This window comes from Euphorbia lathyris, chromosome 7 (assembly GCF_963576675.1).
Source record: "Euphorbia lathyris chromosome 7, ddEupLath1.1, whole genome shotgun sequence".
Classification (NCBI taxonomy): Eukaryota; Viridiplantae; Streptophyta; class Magnoliopsida; order Malpighiales; family Euphorbiaceae; genus Euphorbia; species Euphorbia lathyris.
In genome coordinates, this window is record NC_088916.1 from 36,420,844 (window position 1) to 36,440,562 (window position 19,719).

A 19,719-nucleotide genomic window follows, 5' to 3' on the forward strand; every position below is an offset into this window, starting at 1 on the left:
GAAATGGTTCAACGTCAGTCCATGGAACAGAACTTGCTCCTTTTGCCCCAAGGATGATTCCACAAATTATATTCCCAAATCCAATCTTCTTATCTTTGGATCGTGAAGCGGCAACCAGACCTTCCATCAATATTTTTGAAGAATTAACGGTGTTGCCTTGGAAAATATCTCCTAACACAGACAAGTCTGAGTCCTTGACAACACTGCTTCCAGTTCGTCCAAACAAACTGTGACACATGAACTTGTGTAAATAAAGCATTGAATTGGAGTTGATGGACTTGTTGTAGGCGAGACTGGGATTGAAACGCCAGAAACCAATTAACATCCTCCAAACATCTCTAGATGTCATATCTCTGCCAGGATGGTAATTTGTAGTATCCCTGGGTGGGAAACCAAACCAGGCATGTAATTCAGGGTAACCAAAAGTGAAAGTTTTGCCATCCTTGCGAAAACTTAGACGAACTCTACGCTTATTTACAAAGCGCACTGTACAAAGGAATTCCAAAATCCAGTCTCCAATTATTGGAAACCGCATGTAGGCAAACTTAGACCAACCTAAATTCCTCAAGTAGCGATCCATATCTTCGCTTATTCCGAGTTCATCATTTAAGAACTCATCCATGTACAGCATTCCGACAAAAATTGCATAGCGGAATCGATAATAACGTCTTCCTTCATCATGGTTGTAAATGGGGAACGGTGCACCGTAGCGTTCTGACATATCAGGACGCTTGTTGCGTGCAGCAGCATTCTTCTTGGAAGATTTATGCTTGGTAGTCATGTTTGTTTAAGAAATGAAAAAATTTCTTTATTTTCAAATCTCTATTTTATATCATGCAATACATGATAAATATAAATCTTATTTTCAATTTTCAATTAGGTTTATAGGCATAAATCGAACTAACAACTTTAGCTTTTTAGCTCGGTTTGATTTCGTCTTACTTTAAAAACCAATTGAAGTTTTTAAGAAAACTTTAGCCATAATACATGTTGAATTTCAAGTCAATATAGGATGAATGTGAGATTTTTCTTTCTCATTTTAAATTTTACGTTATAACTCGTGTTAATTAAATTAAGTAGTCGTAACTTTTGGTCACGATTGAGACCACCCATATCACAATCGAGGTATGAAAGGGAAGAAAAAGTAAGTAAACGGTACTTTTGGCCACGATTGCGACCACCCTTATCACAATCGAGGTATGAAAGGAACGTTAAAATAAAAGCAAGATTAAACGTGTTAAGTTTAAAGTAACGATTGCGTCCAATATCACATTCGTGTCCAAATTTTTTGGTGTTTTCGAAATAAAAAGTGTTAATTAATCATGAATTTAAGTATATTATTTGGTTTAATTGAATATTTTAGTACGTCTGTGCCTTTAATTTGTAGTTGATTAATATTAGAAATATAGTTCTAATATTAATTTTATGTCTATTAGTGTAACTCAAAAGTTTGAGGAAATTTTTTATTAATAAAATATAAACTTAGAAGGACTTTTAATAAGTTTTTCATATATTTCAACTTTATACAATTAATTATTATCATGAGATAATTAAAGGTTAAATGGAAGGTGATGTATAGATAGAATCTTAAATTAATAACAATAATAATAATTATTATTACAAAAACACAACAATAATAATGAACAGAAAAAAAACGTGGCATGTATTTTTTTCATTTTTTTTTATGAACAACGTGGCATGTATTTATTAAGTACAAAAACACTTGTTTTAAGTTAATCTACTTAAAGGACACATGTCCATTTAACATAAAATATACATTTTCTAATCAATATAAAATCTAATGCATATAAATGGAAGAGATATACAAAAAAAAAAAAAAAAAGCATAGGAGATATACATATATACTTTGTGGAATAAAAAGTTTTGGAGATATAAATTGATCTAAATCTATTGACGAAGTAAGTACAAAATTATAAGACTATAATATTTAAATTAAAAACAAAATTATAAAACTATATTATAAGAATCAGGACCGGTTTTGAGGGCGTGCAGGAAGTGCGACCGTGTAGGGCCTCCAAATGTTAGGGGCATTATATATATATATATATATTCAAAAAAAAAAAACTAAAAGGGCCTTAATAAAAATTCAAACGTTTTTTCAATAAATAAATATAAACTAAAAGAAATACACAAAAGGGCATTAATTAAACTAAGCAAACAAAAGACAGTAATAAAAATAATAATAAAAAAAATTTATATAAAAAATAAAAGAACGTTTGGCATTGGATTGGTAACCGATAGAGTTAAACCATTGAACTCTTTCATTGATGTGTATCATATATATATATATATATATATATATATGTGTGTGTGTGTGAGATTTGTCTATAATTAAGTCTAGATTAGCTCATAGAGTCAATTAATATGATTTGCCTATAATTAAGCCTAGATTATCAATTAACATAAATATAGGATAATTATCATAAATATAATATATAATTACCATAAATACAATATATATCTAATAGTAACTGCTATTTTCAATGTAAAAGAGACGTTAGAATTGATAAACATTAACTGAAAAAGAATCCAATTACCATTTAAACTCCTAATTGGTAAAACTTTAATAAAAAGTTTTTCTACGCTATCTTATCAGATCATCTATTCATATTCTCCAACTCTTTCAGATTAACGCTGCTTTATAATTTGCAAATCATTTTCTCTAGATTCCATCTTTCTGGTGACAACAACAATCAAACTACATCTTTCTCACTCCTTGAGAACTTTGAGAGTTGTGGTGCACGAATAATTTTTTTCGAAATAGATTTCTACTGATCTGCAAAGATCCCAAATTAGGTTTTATTTTTCCATTTTATTTTCCGACTTTATATCTATATTTATTGTATATACTTTTGAATTTTGTTTGCAATGCCTCCTAAAAAGCAATTATCTAGACATGAAAAACGAATGAAAAAAATGAGAATTGATGAATTTAATTGTAATTTTTTAAAACTTTATTAGCTATGCACTTTTTTTTGTACAGGGCACTCCAAATCTTAGAACCGGCCCTGATAAGAGTATGAAAAACAAAACTAATACATTATCAAAATTAAAGATTAATGAGGATTTTGGTTTTGGGTGGCCAATGAATATAATGATGGAATACTATCTATCATGCTTTATATATATATAGGTTTCTTTGTGACTTCTGAATTTCTTTCGCTTTGTGTTTTTTCATCTTTCTTTAACTATTTACTTTCTTTTGTTGCTTTAATTAATGAGCTAGTAATGGATAACTTATTATTATTATTATAAATTATATATATATATATATATATATATATATATAAGATTTTTTCAATTTTCCTTATGGAAAAGCTTCTTGTCACCACCTTGTTCTCTTATCTGTTGGAGAGAAATTTTGAACAAGCTCCCAATTCATGATTTAATAAGTGCAAGAGGTTTGATTTTAATTTCGCAGTGCAAACTCTTCCGTCTTAATTTAGAAAGTCATGACCATCTTTTTGTGAGCTGTATCTTCATGACCCAGATCTGGAACGCTATTTTTTCTTTGTTTGGTCTGCGACTTGGAGTTTTTGACAGTCTCAACTCTCTTTTGGCGTGTTTTCAATCAAAAAAATTCAGTCCTTAACTCTTCGACATCTGGGCGTCTACATTTGTAAACACAATTTGGTTAATCGGAAGGCCAGAAATCGGGCCATCTTTGATTCAATTGAACCAAATATATCTGTCATTTTGTGGGACCTTTGGAGCGCTCTTCGTGAGGTGCAATTTGGAAGCAAGGGAGTTATGTTTCATTCAATTAAGGATCACCATGTTTTGTCGCAACTCTCTTTACTTGGTCGCCCTCCTCCCGCACCCTCCTGCGTGGAAGTTATTTGGCGTCCTCCACTGCCGGGTTGGATCAAAGTAAATTCAAATGGATTTGTGGCTGATAATTTAGCAGGGGCAGGTGGAATTTTCAGAAACTGCAGAGGCTTTCCGCATAGTGCTTTTGCGATGCCGTTTAGCATTTATCTCCCTTTTGAGGCGGAATTAGAGGGTTTATGCACTCCATTCGTATGGCTTGGGATAAAGGCTGGAAGAAGCTTTGGATTGAATCAGATTCAAGCTGTGTTGTTAACTTGTTAAAATCAAGATCCAAGACTGTTCTTTGGCGTTTCCGACAAGAGTGGATGCTTTGCCTTTCCCTTGTGTCCCAAATGACAATTTTTGTTTCGAACTGCTTCTTCGTTGATTTCATGGAATTCCTCGCATTCCTTCTGCTCTCATCTTGTGTCTGATGACTTAGCGGGACTGCCCCAGTTTCGATTCCGCTAGTTTGTTTGTATTTTATTTCGCTTTTTTTTCCTTTATTATTTATTTTGTACGGATCTTCTCTTCTCTTTTAATACTATTTTGGGCTCGGCTCCATTTGATTCGAAGTGTGCTAACCTTGTTAGGATGCTTTAGTTCTTTTGGGTCGGCCTCCAAGCTTTCAATTAAAAAGAATTAATTAAATTTTTTTGATTTTTTTGTTTCGAACTGCTTCTTCGTTGATTTCATGGAATTCCTCGCATTCCTTCTGCTCTCATCTTGTGTCTGATGACTTAGCGGGACTGCCCCAGTTTCGATTCCGCTAGTTTGTTTGTATTTTATTTCGCTTTTTTTTCCTTTATTATTTATTTTGTACGGATCTTCTCTTCTCTTTTAATACTATTTTGGGCTCGGCTCCATTTGATTCGAAGTGTGCTAACCTTGTTAGGATGCTTTAGTTCTTTTGGGTCGGCCTCCAAGCTTTCAATTAAAAAGAATTAATTAAATTTTTTTGATTTTTTACTACGTTGACAATTCATCAAAAAGGCCTTTAAACCACTTCTCCTCATTTCTCTCTACTTCCACTATTATATATAGTATATATTTCGCATATCCTATTTGCAATCTACCAAATTGTATTCTAGGATTAGTTTTGTAGTTTTTATTTATAAATTATTTTCTTCATCATCTCTTAGTAGCTTTCCGGTTTCATGTAAATCTGAACCAAATATGCTACTCAATTAAGCATTATTTAAAAGGAAATTTTTAATTTCAAGAATTTTTTTTGAAGTATTCAAGATATTAAAGAATTATTATTTTTTTAAAAGAATTATATTATTATTAATATACGTTTGTTTTTATTGATATTATTAATGTTTTGATATGTTAAGGAATTATTAATATTTTGATAGGTTAAGAAATTAAATAAAATATAATATGAAGTTAAATGAATGATTATTAAACATATTTATAATAATTCATACTAATAATACAAAATTCCTCGCCGCTGTTGTGAACCCTAGCCACCGTTCGTTGTATGTTCTCGCCTCCCTTGAAGCCGCCGGACATGAAGTTACAAAGGTTGTACATGTGAACCGACCCGACCTCCTAAAGCGAAATAGGCACAAGGAAAGAGCAATAGACCGGACCCATGCCAGCTCCTAACCAAGGTGAGCTTGAGGCGCTCCGCTATAGTCTCAGTCTTCCAAATAAAGTTAGTTAGCCTAGGGCGGCGGTGGTGAGAATTCTGCCATGGATACTTCTGAACCCTCTAATCGTGATTCCCTGATAGGGAAAAAGAGCATAGAAGCCACATTCACTCAAAAGGATCTAGTTGCTGAAGGTATTGTATCAGTCTCGCACTCGAACCCGCTGAATCCCAGTTTTACGATTCCACCCCAAACCTTGGATGAATGGGTTGCTCCATGGAAGATGGCGCTGATTGTGAAAATTCTGGGAAAGAATCTTGGTTTTATTGCCCTACACAAGCGCGCACTCGAACTGTGGAAACCTCATGGCGATGTGGATGTCATGGACATGGGGCATGGCTTTCATTTAGTTCAATTCCATGATATGGTGGATCGAGAAAGAGTAATTCAGGATGGCCCATAGATAATACAGGGTCATTACTTGCTTGTTCGAAATTGGTCGCCAAATTTCATTGCTGAACTAGCAACTATTGCTTCCACACTGGTTTGGGTAAGGTTGCCGGACTTACCTATCCAATTATATGATGCTAATTTTATCATGGTAGTGGGAAATTCTATTAGGAAAGCAATTAAAGTGGATTATAATACAATTGAAGCTGCTTGAGGACGCTTTGCACAGGTTTGTGTTGAAATTGACCTGATGAAGCCTTTGATTGTGGAGTTTGAAGTTAATGGAATCTCCTACCACATTGAATATGAAGGGCTTTATGTAGCCTGCACGAAGTACGATCGATATGGACACTCTAGAGCCTCGTGTACGTTCCCTAGCATATGTCCTGCTAAAGCTGCGGATACCCAGTTGAACAATGACTTGGAAGCTAGCCCCCAGATCAGTACGAGTGTGAACAGCAAGCTTGTGTTGGGATCAGGTACCTTGGTATAAAGGCTCCTCTCCAAGAACAAGAGTGGCTTGTCGCCTTGACCGGGTGTTGTGCAACACTGAGTGGAAATTCTTTGCTCATGAGGCCTTCGTGGGACATCTACCTCGTCATAAGTCTGATCATTGCCCCATTCTTCTTTGTTACAAGGATCTTCCAAAGGAAACTATCACTCTACCGTTCCATTTCCAGGCAGCCTAGATGAAGCATGAACAGTTCAAAAATTTCTTTGAGTCCTCGTAGTCTCTGAACAATGACATTCGTGAGGAGCTTAAGCTGTTTATTCCAAAAGTAAGGGATTGGAATCACACGGTTTTTGGTAATCTGAATTTCAGAAAACGAAGAACCTATAATCGGATTGCAGGGGTTCAAAAAGCTCTAGTGAATAGGATTACTGGGGGATTACTTACACTGGAAAGGAAACTCCAAACTGAACTTGATCAGATCCTCCAGCAAGAAGAAATACTCTGGTTTCAAAAATCCCGGGTAAGTTGGCTTTTTTTAGGATAGAAATACATCCTTTTTTCATCTCTCAACTCTCATTCGGCGACGTCAAAACAAGGTCGAGGGATTGCATGATTATAATGGCGTCTAGGTGTGGCAGGCTGACCGTGTGAAGGAGCTGGTTCAGGGTTACTTGAAACATCTATATTCGGAGGTGAATCTGAACCGCTAGGAGCTGCATACAATGACTTCCTTTCCGGTTTTTTTGCAGATGGGGTGCTGGAGAATTTTAGAAAGGATTTTGAGGCAAGCGAGGTCAAACGAGCCTTGTTCGACATGACTCCCTTCAAAGCCCCGGGGGCTGATGGTTTTCAGGTAGGGTTGTATCAGCAGATGTCGCCCAAAGTAGGGCACCAAGTGTGTAATTTAGTCCTGTAGGCTCTGAACATAGGCTCCTTTCTTACGGACCTCAATGACATGTTAATCACAGTGATTCCTAAAGTGCCAAACCTGGAATTTATCTCTCAATTCCGACCAATTAGTCTCTGCAATATGTTGTACAAAGTTATAACGAAGTGTCTAGTTAATAGGCTCAAACCTTATCTCAACAGTGTTATTAGTCCCAACCAGAGTAGCTTTATTTCGGGACGGAGTATCTCAGATAATATCGTCTTGGTCCAGGAGGGAATCCACTCCCTTAGACAACGAAAAAGGAGAAAGGGAGGTATGATTCTAAAGCTTGATCTTGAAAAAGCATATGATCGAATAAGCTGGGCTTTCCTACGCAGCACTCTTGAACTTTTGGGATTGGGAGAGCACTGGATTAATCTCATTATACATTGTGTTGCAGATTCTTCAATGAGCATTCTCTGGAATGGTGAACAGCTTCCTGGTTTTACCCCAACCCGTGGGCTTCTCCAAGGAGATCCTCTCTCCCCTTATCTGTTTGTTTTGTGTCTTGAGCGTTTGAATCATATGATTGAGGATGCTATTATTTGCAAAAACTGGAAGCCTCTATCTTTATCAAGATATGGACCTTCCCTTTCACATGTCTTTTTTGCAGATGATATTGTCCTCTTTACTGAAGCTTCTATTGACCAAGTCGTCATTGTGAAAAATGTTGTCAACTTCTTCTCAGAATGCTCGGGCCAGCGAGCCAGCCTTCTTAAGTCACGGGTCTTCTTCTCTCTAAACGTCTCAACCGTAACGAGCAGAGGCATTTGCGACATCCTTGGGTTTGAGCGAACAGAAGACTTAGGTTTATACCTTGGTATGCCACTTATTCATTGTCGAGTGAACAAAAATGTTGGGGTTTAGTGTCCTATAGACAATTGTTCCAAGATATAAACCTAATGTAAATGAATTGTTCTTTATGTCATTTGTTTTAATAAGATATGGTTTCATAACTGTATAAAGGCAACCTCCTTTAAAGAACTAAATAAGTCTAATAAAAGGAAATCCCTAAGTTTATTTAAAGTGATTATAAAGTGTTCATACAAGCATAAAGACGAAACATTATAATAAACTAATAAACTTAAAGCCACCCCAAGCCAAGTGATATGTTTTGAATAGGGATTGACATAACACTGTTGAGACTTGCATGTAACAATGTTTTCTGTCGAGACAGAGAGCTGGTCTCACAAGCTTCAGATATGCAGATATCTGGACAGTTACATGGATCCAATGAAAGGGGTTCATTAGGATTGGGGACCCGACTTGAGATAACAAGATGGGTAGATTTATCCTTGTCACCTGTTCATCTCATTGGTATTAATAGGTATAAGTAATCCTAAGACTCAAAGGAATGTTAATTAGTGATTCTGGATTATGGAATGTGATTCTTTGATCATGTTGTAACACGATCCATATGCTTTAGATAATATGTCCATAACGCCAATGTATGTGTCTGATGTATGCTAAAGCAAATCAAGACTAGGTTAGATTATGAGACTTAAACTAAAAATCCCTCACTAATTAAAAGTTAAGTAAATAAGCAAGTTATTAAAATCGGTTGCCCCTCCCTAATATTATAATTCATCCGGCAGTACTGGGGGCCTTTGGATTATTGAGTAAACTCAAGCTCGGGGTCTTATGGTAACACCTGAATTATCGAAAATCGCTTTTTCATGAATATAGGGTAATACTTAAATTAGATTATAATAATTGGATGGGTAAACTCATGTTGTCATAAACTAATGGGCAATATGGTTGGGATTAATATGAATAACATATTAGTTACTAATGTGCTTAGTAACCCAATAACCTAGGAATCACATTGTTGATGTGATTGATTGTATGAATCTACCTAACAAATGAGACTAGCTTGTTGAGTAAACTCAAGGTGAAATTTCAAGAGTTAGGATCCTAGCTCACTAAAGGATTTGTGAAATTCTCGAATTAATATGGAGGGCTATTAATTTGGCAAAATAGTGGGAGCAATTTAAAATGAATTAAAAGACCTATAATTTTAGATTGATGTACTTTAAAACAAATGAATAACATACGTTTACTCTTTCTCACTCTCAGGTTAAATTAAAACACTCCTAAAAACATGACTAAAACCAATCTGCAAAATATACTTACCGATAACAAGTTTGAACGGTTCAAACTTCACCGACTGGTATCGCAACCTCAAAATTGTTTTGAAGTTAGATAAGATAGGGTATGTACTTGATACATCGATACCCCCTACCCCGGCTGATGATGCTTCCATCGAAGAGATCGATGTTTACCAGAAGTATAAGGCTGATGAGGATCACGCGGGATGCATCATACTTGCATCGATGACACCGAAATTGCTGAGGCAACATGAGGAAATGGATGCCTATTCCATCATCACGCACCTGAAAGAGTTGTTTGGGAAACAAACTCGGTGCGAACGCTATGAGATATCAAAACTGTTATATCGTTGCAGGATGCAAGAGGGCACATCTGTGATGACACATTGTGTCAAGATGATAGGCTATATTACCAAGCTTTCTAGTATTGGATTCGCGATGGATCATGAGCTAAGTGTGGACTTAGTCCTTCAATCCCTCCTAGAGAGTTATTCACAGTTCATAATGAACTACCAGATGAATGACTTGCAAACCTCTCTTGAAGAGCTTGCAAACATGCTCAAGACAGTTGAGCCCAATATGAAGAAAGACAAGGCAATACCGGCTCTTGTCATAAAGGGATCAAAGAAGAGGAAGGGGAATTTTCCCAATCCTAAATATCCCAAGAAAGGTAAGAGGGTCGTGCCCACTAAGGGGAAGCAAGTGAAGAAGCCCAAAGGAGAGTGCCACTTCTGTGGTAAAGACGGGCATTGGAGAAGGAATTGCAAGGAGTATCTAGCATCCCTCAAGAAGGGAAAAGACGGTGCTTCAACATCTGGTATGTTTTATATTGAAATAAATATAATTTCACAGTCTGAATCTTGGGTATTAGATACCAGATGTGGATCTCATATTTGTATGAATATGCAGGGACTAAAACGAACTAAGGAATTGAAGAAGGGAAGCATAAACTTGCGAGTAGGAAATGGAGCAAGAGTTGCCGCGCTCGCTATTGGAGATCATGCTTTGAGTTTGCCCTCTGGGCTTGTAATAGAATTAAGGAACTGCTTGTATGTTCCAGAAATGTCTAGAAATATTATTTCTATTAGCTGTCTTGTTGATGACGGCTTTCATATTTAAATAAAGAACAAACATTGCGAGTTTTATAGAGATGGGATTTTCTATTTTTCAGGAATATCATTAAATGGGATTTATGTGTTAGACGATAAAATTTATGTATTCGCAATTGATACCAAAAGACATAAGCTAGATAATTCGACTTACTTGTGGCATTGTCGTTTAGGCCATATAAACAAAAGACGCATGCTTAAGCTACATCAAGATGGGCTTATAGATTCAATTGATTGTGAATCATTGGAAACATGCGGAGCCTGTTTAAAAGGTAAAATGACAAAGACACGCTTTAGCAATAAAGCGAGCGTGTATCAGACACTCTAGGATTAATACATTCAGATGTATGTGGTCCAATGTCAGTCCAAGCAAGAGGAGGATTCAGATACTTCATTCATAGACGACCATACCAGATATGGTTATGTTTACTTGATGAAGCACAAGTCCGAAGCTTTTGAGAAATTCAAATGCTTCAAGAATGAAGTAGAAAATCAAATAGGAAAGAAAATAAAGATACTTTGATCCGATCGAGGTGGTGAATATCTTTCGGATGATTTTCTGAATTATCTAACTGAATGTGGGATATGCTCACAATGGACACCTCCTTATACACCACAACACAATGGTGTATCCGAAAGGAGGAACCGTACCCTACTAGATATGGTACGATCTATGATGAGCATAACATTACTTCCAAAGACATTCTAGGGGCTATGCCTTAGAAACTGCCCTCTTCACCCTAAATCGAGTACCAACTAAATCCGCCAGTTCCACACCATATGAACTGTTCATTGGTAGGAAACCTATTCTCATTTATGAGGATATGGGGTTGTTCAGCATTTGTAAAACGTATAGCATCAGATAAACTAGATTCTAAATCTGATAAATGTTTCTTCATAGGATACCCTAAGGAAACTATGAGGTATTACTTCTATCATCCAGATGATCAGAAAGTAATAGTATCCAAACACGCAACCTTCTTAGAGAAAGAGTTTCTCGAAGAAACAGAAAAGGGAAGCATGATTGAACTTGATGAAGTTCAAGAAGAAGAAACACCGGCTGAAACAACAGAGGCGGTTGAGGAACCCGACGCAGTCCCATTAGATGAGACTCAAGTGCCACCACCTACTCGTAGATCACAAAGTGTTCGTGAACTCCCGTTAGATACAGTTTTCTAGTGGGAGATGATGATGAGGTTCCCTTGTTAGACGACGAACCCGAAAACTACGAAGAGGCTCTCACCAGTCCATATTCTAAAGCATTGGGATAAAACCCATTGGGTGCAGGTGGATCTTCAAGAAGAAGACCGACATGGATGGAAAGGTTAGCACCTACAAAGCTAGGTTAGTAGCGAAAGGATATCGTCAGAAGCAAAGAATTGATTATGACGAAACTTTCTCTTCTGTAGCCATGTCCAAATCAATCAGAATAATGCTCGCTATTGCCGCTCACTACGATTACGAGATTTGGCAAATGGATGTGAAAACAGCTTTCCTAAACTGAAACCTGCTTGAGGATGTATATATGATGCAACCTGAAGGTTTCACATCAAAGGATGCAACCAAGGTTTGCAAACTTCAGAGATCCATTTATGGACTCAAGCAAGCATCTAGAAGCTGGAACAAGCGTTTTGACGAAACCATAAAACAGTTTGGTTTCGAACAGAATTGCGAAGAAGCTTGCATTTACAAGAAAGCAAGTGGGAGCTCAGTTGCATTTCTCATATTATATGTGGACGATATATTACTAATGGGAAATGACATAGCTCTACTACAGTTGGTGAAAGTATGGTTATCAGGTAACTTCTCCATGAAAGACCTTGGTGAAGCAGCTTATATACTAGGTATAAAGATCTACAGAGATAGATCAAGAAGACTGCTTGGTCTTTCACAAGCTACATACATTGAAAAGGTGCTAAAGCAGCTTAGCATGCTTGAATCGAAACGAGGTAACTTACCCATGGTACATGGGGTAAAGTTAAGCAATCATCAATGTCCTAAAACCGAAGATGATAAGAAACGCATGGCTGTAATTCCATACTCTAGCGCAATCGGTTCGATTATGTATGCTATGCTTTGCACTAGACCTGACGTAGCGTTCGTTTAAGCATAACGAGTCATTATCAAGGTAATCCGGGTGACGAGCATTGGAATGCCGTCAATAACATTCTTAAGTACTTGAGAAGGACTAAAGATATGTTCCTAGTGTACAGAGAAGGGGATCTAAAAATAGAAGGATTTTCAGATGCCAGTCATCTCACGGATGACAACGATTTTAGATCCCAATCAGGATACCTATTTATCTTGAATGGGGACGCGGTCAGTTGGAAGAGTTCCAAGCAGGGAAGCGTGGCTTTCTCTACGACCGAGTCAGAGTACATCGCTGCTGCGGAGGCAGCAAAGGAAGCAGTTTGGATTAAGAAGTTCATTACAGAACTTGGTGTGGTGCTTGACATTGTGAATCCCATTACTCTGTACTATGATAACAATGGAGCCATTGCACAAGCAAAGGAACCACGGTCTCATAATGCATCCAAGCACTACCTTAAGCGATACCACCTTGTAAGAGAGATTGTTGCAAGAGGAGATGTGAGAATAGAAAGAGTACCTACAGAGGACAACATTGCAGATCCGTTGACAAAGCCCTTAACCTAGAAAGTACATGATCGTCATTTAAGTCCTACTGGGATAAGTTGTAGAAACAATTGGCTTTAGTCCAAGTGGGAGTATGTTGGGGTTTAGTGTCCTATAGACAATTGTTCCAGGATATAAACCTAATGTAAATGAATTGTTCTTTATGTCATTTGTTTTAATAAGATATGGTTTCATAACTGTATAAAGGCAACCTCCTTTAAAGAACTAAATAAGTCTAATAAAAGGAAATCCTTAAATTTATTTAAAGTGATTATAAAGTGTTCATACAAGCATAAAGTGAGACGAAACATTATAATAAACTAATAAACTTAAAGCCACGCCAAGTCAAGTGATATGTTTTGAATAGGGATTGACATAACACTGTTGAGACTTGCATATAACAATGTTTTCTGTCGAGACAGAGAGCTGGTCTCACAAGCTTCACATATGCAGATATCTAGACAGTTACATGGATCCAATGAAAGGGGTTCATTAGGATTGGGGACCCGACTCGAGATAACAGGATGGGTAGATTTATCCTTGTCACATGTTCATCTCATTGGTATTAATAGGTATAAGTAATCCTAAGACTCAAAGGAATGTTAATTAGTGATTCTGGATTATGGAATGTGATGCTTTGATCCTGTTGTAACATGATCCATAACAGGGATGACTCTGGGGTGTGTACGGCAGACGTTGGGTATCACAGGAAGTAATTGCAGGATAGTTATACATTAGATTGAGCATTTGTCACTCTTGATAAATGGGAGATACGTCCAAGGATCGCTTGTGGAAGACTTAACTCTAAATCATTGCAAGGTGATAGCTTAAGACTTGAAATGCAGATTTCACTTAACCTATCTAATTGGAGTTAACTCGGCTTGTACAAGTAAAATGAACGTCTCGCTATATATGACTTAACATTATCCATAGTCATAAGATTTTGTTCAAGGATGTAGTGGATGAAGGATCGAATTATACTGTAACTAATACGGAAAGGTCAACGACAGAATCAACCTGTCTTCTTATAGCTCTGGGGGAATGTTTCAGATCTGTCAATCACAGTTCGCGTACTCATTCCGTTATACAAAGATTAAATATAATTCTAAGAAAATTAATTTAATGGTTGTATACGGCTAGAAGTAATAAGAACCTAATGGGTCACACATAAGACTTGGAACCCAAAAGAGAAACATATGTTAATTAATTGACGGAAGCCCAACTAAGTCCACTAAGGCCCAATGGCATAGGGGGGCGATTTATGTGTTATAAACACATAAAGGAATTAATTTAATTTAAACAATTATAATTAGATTATGATTATGAATTAAATTAATTATAGGATAAATAAGTTAGAAGGTTTGATGAGATTAAATTGCTTCTATTATTATCCTATCAATAAGTTATTATTATCTTTATATTTAAATATAATTATAGATAATAATAATAAGAGTTTTATTCCGAATTAAATTCTTATTTAGTAACCTAATTCTATCTGACTAGGGTTTAGATGGAAGAGGATATATATACCCCCCTTTATTGTAAATTTTGGCGAGCCCTAGCAATCCCGGAGAGAGTGAATTTCGACCCCCTACTATAGTGGATCATCGTTCACCGCTTGCTTCCGATCAATTGATTTTCATCTCTTTCTTTTACTCCTTGATCTTGTGTTGATTAATTAGAGGAAATCTACTTTGGTTGCTATTACACGGTTGAGTTCTAACTTCGTTTGAATTGTTTTTTTTTTGTTTTGTGCTCGTGAACTCGAAGTAAGAGTTGAGGGCACTTCGATTGCAACAGTAGATAGAACATCAAAATGTATTTCCTTCTATCCCTCTTTATATGAAATAACGATTAACGGATCTTGGTTAAAGGAAATAGGTTAAAAATTTTATATTTCCGCTGCCAAACGTTTGCCTATTTTCCTTCAAAAAATACCTTCAAACATGTTCTGGACAAAGTCTCGGGGCGTCTTGTAGGTTGGAAAGCACACAATCTCTCTCTCCCTGGCCGGTTGACGCTAATCAAGTCAATAACATCATCAATCCCCTTATACTCGATGCAAACCATTGCCTTACCTATTAGTATATGTCGTCGTTTGGATATGAAAAACAGAGGGTTTCTTTGGGGGTCCTTTTTGATGAACAGAAAGATACACTTGGTGAATTGGCAAACTGTCTGCTTGCCAAGAAAGTAGGGAGGGCTCGGCCTAAGAAGGACACGAGACTATAATTTAGCCATGATCGCCAAGTTGGCTTGGCGAATGCTTACAAATCCGACTTTGCTTTGGGTCAAGGTTCTTTGCTCCAAATATTGCGGTACTCGAATGGGGTTTGAGATGTTTAAAGCCAGAAATTCACAATCTGTCACTTGGAAGAGCATAATTGTGGGTGTTGCTGTCTTAGCAAAGGGTATCAGGAGAGTAATAAACGACGAGAAACTCACCAAATTCTGGACCATGACATCATGTGGGTCCGATCCGCTTATTAAGAAGGTTACTCAGCCTATACCCGAGAGTTGGAAGGAACTCTTTGTTGCTGATTTCTGGATAGGTCCCGCTTGGAACTGGCAGTTGTTACAACCATATTTACCACGCAACATTCTTCTTGAGATGGCATCGATAGTTCTGATCCCAGGGAGTTCGGAGTCGGACAACTAGTTCTGGAAGCATTTCTCCTCTGGAATTTACTCGATCGCCTCGAGCTTTAGGATTCTGCGGGATGCACCGATGGTCTCTGATTCAGATACGCAGTGGGAGAAGCTATGGCATGTAGCAGCTTCGGAATGGGCACGAATGTTTACCTGACTTGTGGCGAATGAGCGAATCCTATGTAATTATAATAGGCTTCAGCGGCACTTCTCGGTCTCTGCAGAGTGCAAGGATTGTGGTAGGATTGAGACGTAATTACACGTCCTCCGGGATTGTAGACAAGCAAAGACGATCTGGGAGGCTTTAGTCCCAATTCAATTTCATTGGGTTTTTTTCCAAATGACTGAATCAGTTTGGCTGTGAAGCAATTTACAGGCGGATACAGTAACTAAATGTGCTCCATGGTCAAGCATTTTTGTGATGGGTATATGGTGGATTTGGAAATGGCGAAACCATAGAATCTTCTCCGATGAGTCAGTAATTGGTGACAAGGCTATGTTCATAATCCAGCATGCCTCTAATCTCCGTGAAGGTATGGGAAAATATGAAGTTTGGGTCCGCTGGATCCCACCGGATACAGGCTGGATTAAGATCAATTCGGATGGTGCGAGTAAAGGTAATCCTGGAGCAGGTTCGGTCGGGGGGCTTATACGGGATGATCAGGGGAGGTGGATGAGTGGTTTTTTGGTTAACTTAGGCATTTGCACTGCTTTTCTTGGCGGAACTGTGAGAGTCTTTTTTGGCTTATCTTTGGCTTGAGATAAAGGGTATCGACGAGTTTTGATTGAAGTAGACTCGAGAACGGTGTTTAATTTTATGATAGGGCAGATTGGAGCACATCATCCACACGCTTGGCTGATCAAAAAGTGCCAAGAAATGAGAGATATAGAATGAGATACTCGGTTTCTACATACATATCGTGAAAGAAATAAAGCTGCTGACTGGATGGCGAATTTCGCAGAATTGTGTTCTTTGGGTCATCGTGAGTGTGATGCGCCTCCTATAGGTCTCTAGGATATCCTTGAAGATGATCGGCAGGGCCGATCAAGTCGAAGAATGGTTACTTTTGAGCAGTGTTAGTTTTTTTTCCTCTGTTTTTGGGTTTAACTCCTATTTACCAAAAAAAAAAAAATTAAATAAAATTAAAAATATGTAGTGGTTTTTATAATGGTATATTTTGAACTACAGTTCCACCTGATTCAACCAAGGTTGAACTTTAATTTTATAATTATGGCTACTCGTATAAAATCCCTACTACAGCGCAGTGTCCCAAGAGATTTAGTCTAACTTGTTGGGCCTGGAAAAGTAAAAGTCAAACATCCTCCACCGATGATGATTCCAAGTCGCAGCCGTGTGTTTCTCCATTTTCTCGATCAGCTCCGCCGTGGCCCGGTGGTTGTTAATCTGTTCTTCTTTCTATTTATAGCAAAACTTTCTGCTGCCCAACAACCTCCGTCATCGGCTCCGCCATTTTTTGACCCGCTTCCCACACAGCCTAAATTCAACCCTTCACTTGCACTCCTAATGCTAATAATCGTCGGTGCCTTCTTTTGTATGGGGTTTTTCTCCATCTATATTCGCCGATGCGCAGAACGGAGATATATGAGAAGTCATGTTAGCATTAACTCTGCCGCCTTAGGAGGTGGAGGGCGCTTTTCTCGGAGACGACAGCAGGGGCTTGAGGCAGCGGTTATTGAGACTTTCCCTACCTTCCTTTATTCCACGGTTAAAGGCCATAAAATCGGGAAAGGAGCGTTGGAGTGCGCCGTTTGCTTAAACGAGTTTGAAGATGATCAAACTCTGCGTTTAATACCAAAGTGTAGCCACGTGTTCCACCCAGATTGCATCGATGCTTGGTTAGTCTCACAGATCACTTGCCCTGTTTGTCGCGCCAATTTGGTCCCCCAACCAGGCGATATTCCATTCGATTCGAATAGTCTTTTCGAACCGGAACAAGGGCCCAATAACATCAGGAATGAGGAACAAAACGACTTCCTAATCCGAGTTTCCGATGAGAGTGATCGAAGCAGAGGTTTAGAAGCGTTACAAGTGGCCCCGAATCGATCATGGTCAACCGGGTGGCGGCTGGGTAGTCTATTTCCTAAGTCACGCTCCACCGGACAGTTGTTGGTTCAACCGGGAGCAAATACGGAGAGGTTCACGTTGCGGTTGCCGGAGGAAATAAGGAATCAATTATTAAACACTCATTTGAACAGAACCAAGAGTTGTGTGGCATTTCCTAGGGCCACTAGTTCAAGAAGAGGATACAGGAGCAGAAGTGGAGGGAGCTGGCATAGTAAAAACTATTATCACTATCAGGAAATCGATCAAATGGATGTTCCGATGAATCCACCAAAAAACGGTTTGGTTCGATTATCAAACGGAGAAATGAAGCAGTCAAAGAGTTCGTTGAAATCCATGAAATCAATTAAATCTTCATTCGATCGATTTTATGGCGTGGACAGGAATGACACAAAAAATGATAGTGGTGAGACATCTTTGGATAGGCTTAGACTTATGCCGCCGGCTTGATGATGTGCACCAAATATAGTGAATTTGTTTATAGCTTTGTTGATTGTTTGAACAATTTAGAGAGAAATTATACTGTATGCCAGGCATACCACGTCAAAATCTGATGTGGTATGCCTGACCAATAATAATAAGACAGGTGGCACTTTTTAATTAAAGTTTAATAATTAAAAATATATATTTCACTTCTCTTTTGGATCAGCAGCGACCTTCCCCACCCTATTTGCTGTTCTCTTCATACAAAATCACCGCCGATCAGATCCACCAAGACAGAGATGGAGGAAACAACAAATATTTCTTTCTGGTCTTTTCTCCTCGACTGTCAAGCGCGATCTTCTCCGTTCATCAGCTTTTTTGATCTCGTACAAATATTTCTTTCTGGTCTTTTCTCCTCGACAGTCAAGCGCGATCTTCTGCGTTCATCAGCCACGGTAATAGGCCAAATAAAATACAGTGCTGCGGCGGAAAGGAGATTAAAGAAGGAATATGTGAAATCCCTGAATTGGAGGTGGGAGAAGGCATTACCCAATTTGGGTGTTGAAATTAAAGAAATCGAAAGATGCTTCTGAGCTAAAAAAAAATTGTGGATAATCTTAGAAATTGTATAAAGATCATTAATTAATGGTATGTGGTTTTGTATGTGTTCAAGACTTTGAATCTGAGAAAAAGAAATAGAGAAATTATATGATTTTTCTTTGTATGGATTCAAGACTTGAATCTGAAAAATTACATATGAAATGCACCTTCTACCATTAAAAGATTCACCTTTAGCCAACAAAAGTTCCTTTCCTTTTTGTGATGAATAACAAAACCGCCTCCAGTAAAATATTTTCCTGCATATTTCAGATTCAAGTGTTGTAAGTGTAAAAATAAGAATTTAACAGGTCTTAGAATCTGGTTGACGGTGATTTTTTTTAAGAAGGGAAGAACAAATAAGGTGGGGAAGGCCGCTGATCGGTGAGAGGTAAAATATATTTTTTAAATTATTAAACTTTAATTAAAAGTGCCACATGTCTTATTTTTATTGGTCAGACATACCACATCAGATTATGACATGGTATGCCTGACATACAGTATAATTTCTCCAATTTAGAATATTTTGTGTACATATGTTTTTTATGATATTAATTTTTATACTGTTAAAAGTAAAATAAAAATATATGTATTCTTTTTCTTAAAGAGAATATGTGATAAATGTGTTTATGAACTCGGGACGGAGGGTGAGAACCTTGATGGATCTTCCTGATTGAATCTGCAAACAGAACCAAAGATCGTCGGAGTCCGACAAACCCGCTGTAGACACTGAAATCGGAGGACCGATGAAGAAAATTTATCTAAAGGAGTCCAAATCAGTCAATCTAAATAAGCGACGAGTCGAAATAATAATAATAATAATTTCGTTCGGTTGAACCGTTAAAACTATCTCGATTA

At 37.6% G+C, this 19,719-nt stretch overlaps 1 protein-coding gene across 1 annotated transcript; it reads left to right on the forward strand.

The window, feature by feature from the left end:
* The first annotated feature begins 16,934 nt into the window (after window positions 1-16,934).
* LOC136234794 (RING-H2 finger protein ATL11-like) lies at window positions 16,935-18,489 on the forward strand. The gene has a single exon (XM_066024272.1). It carries the CDS (start codon window positions 17,089-17,091, stop codon window positions 18,289-18,291), a length of 1,203 nt encoding a protein of 400 aa, XP_065880344.1. The 5' UTR covers window positions 16,935-17,088; the 3' UTR covers window positions 18,292-18,489.
* The last annotated feature ends 1,230 nt before the right edge of the window (window positions 18,490-19,719 follow it).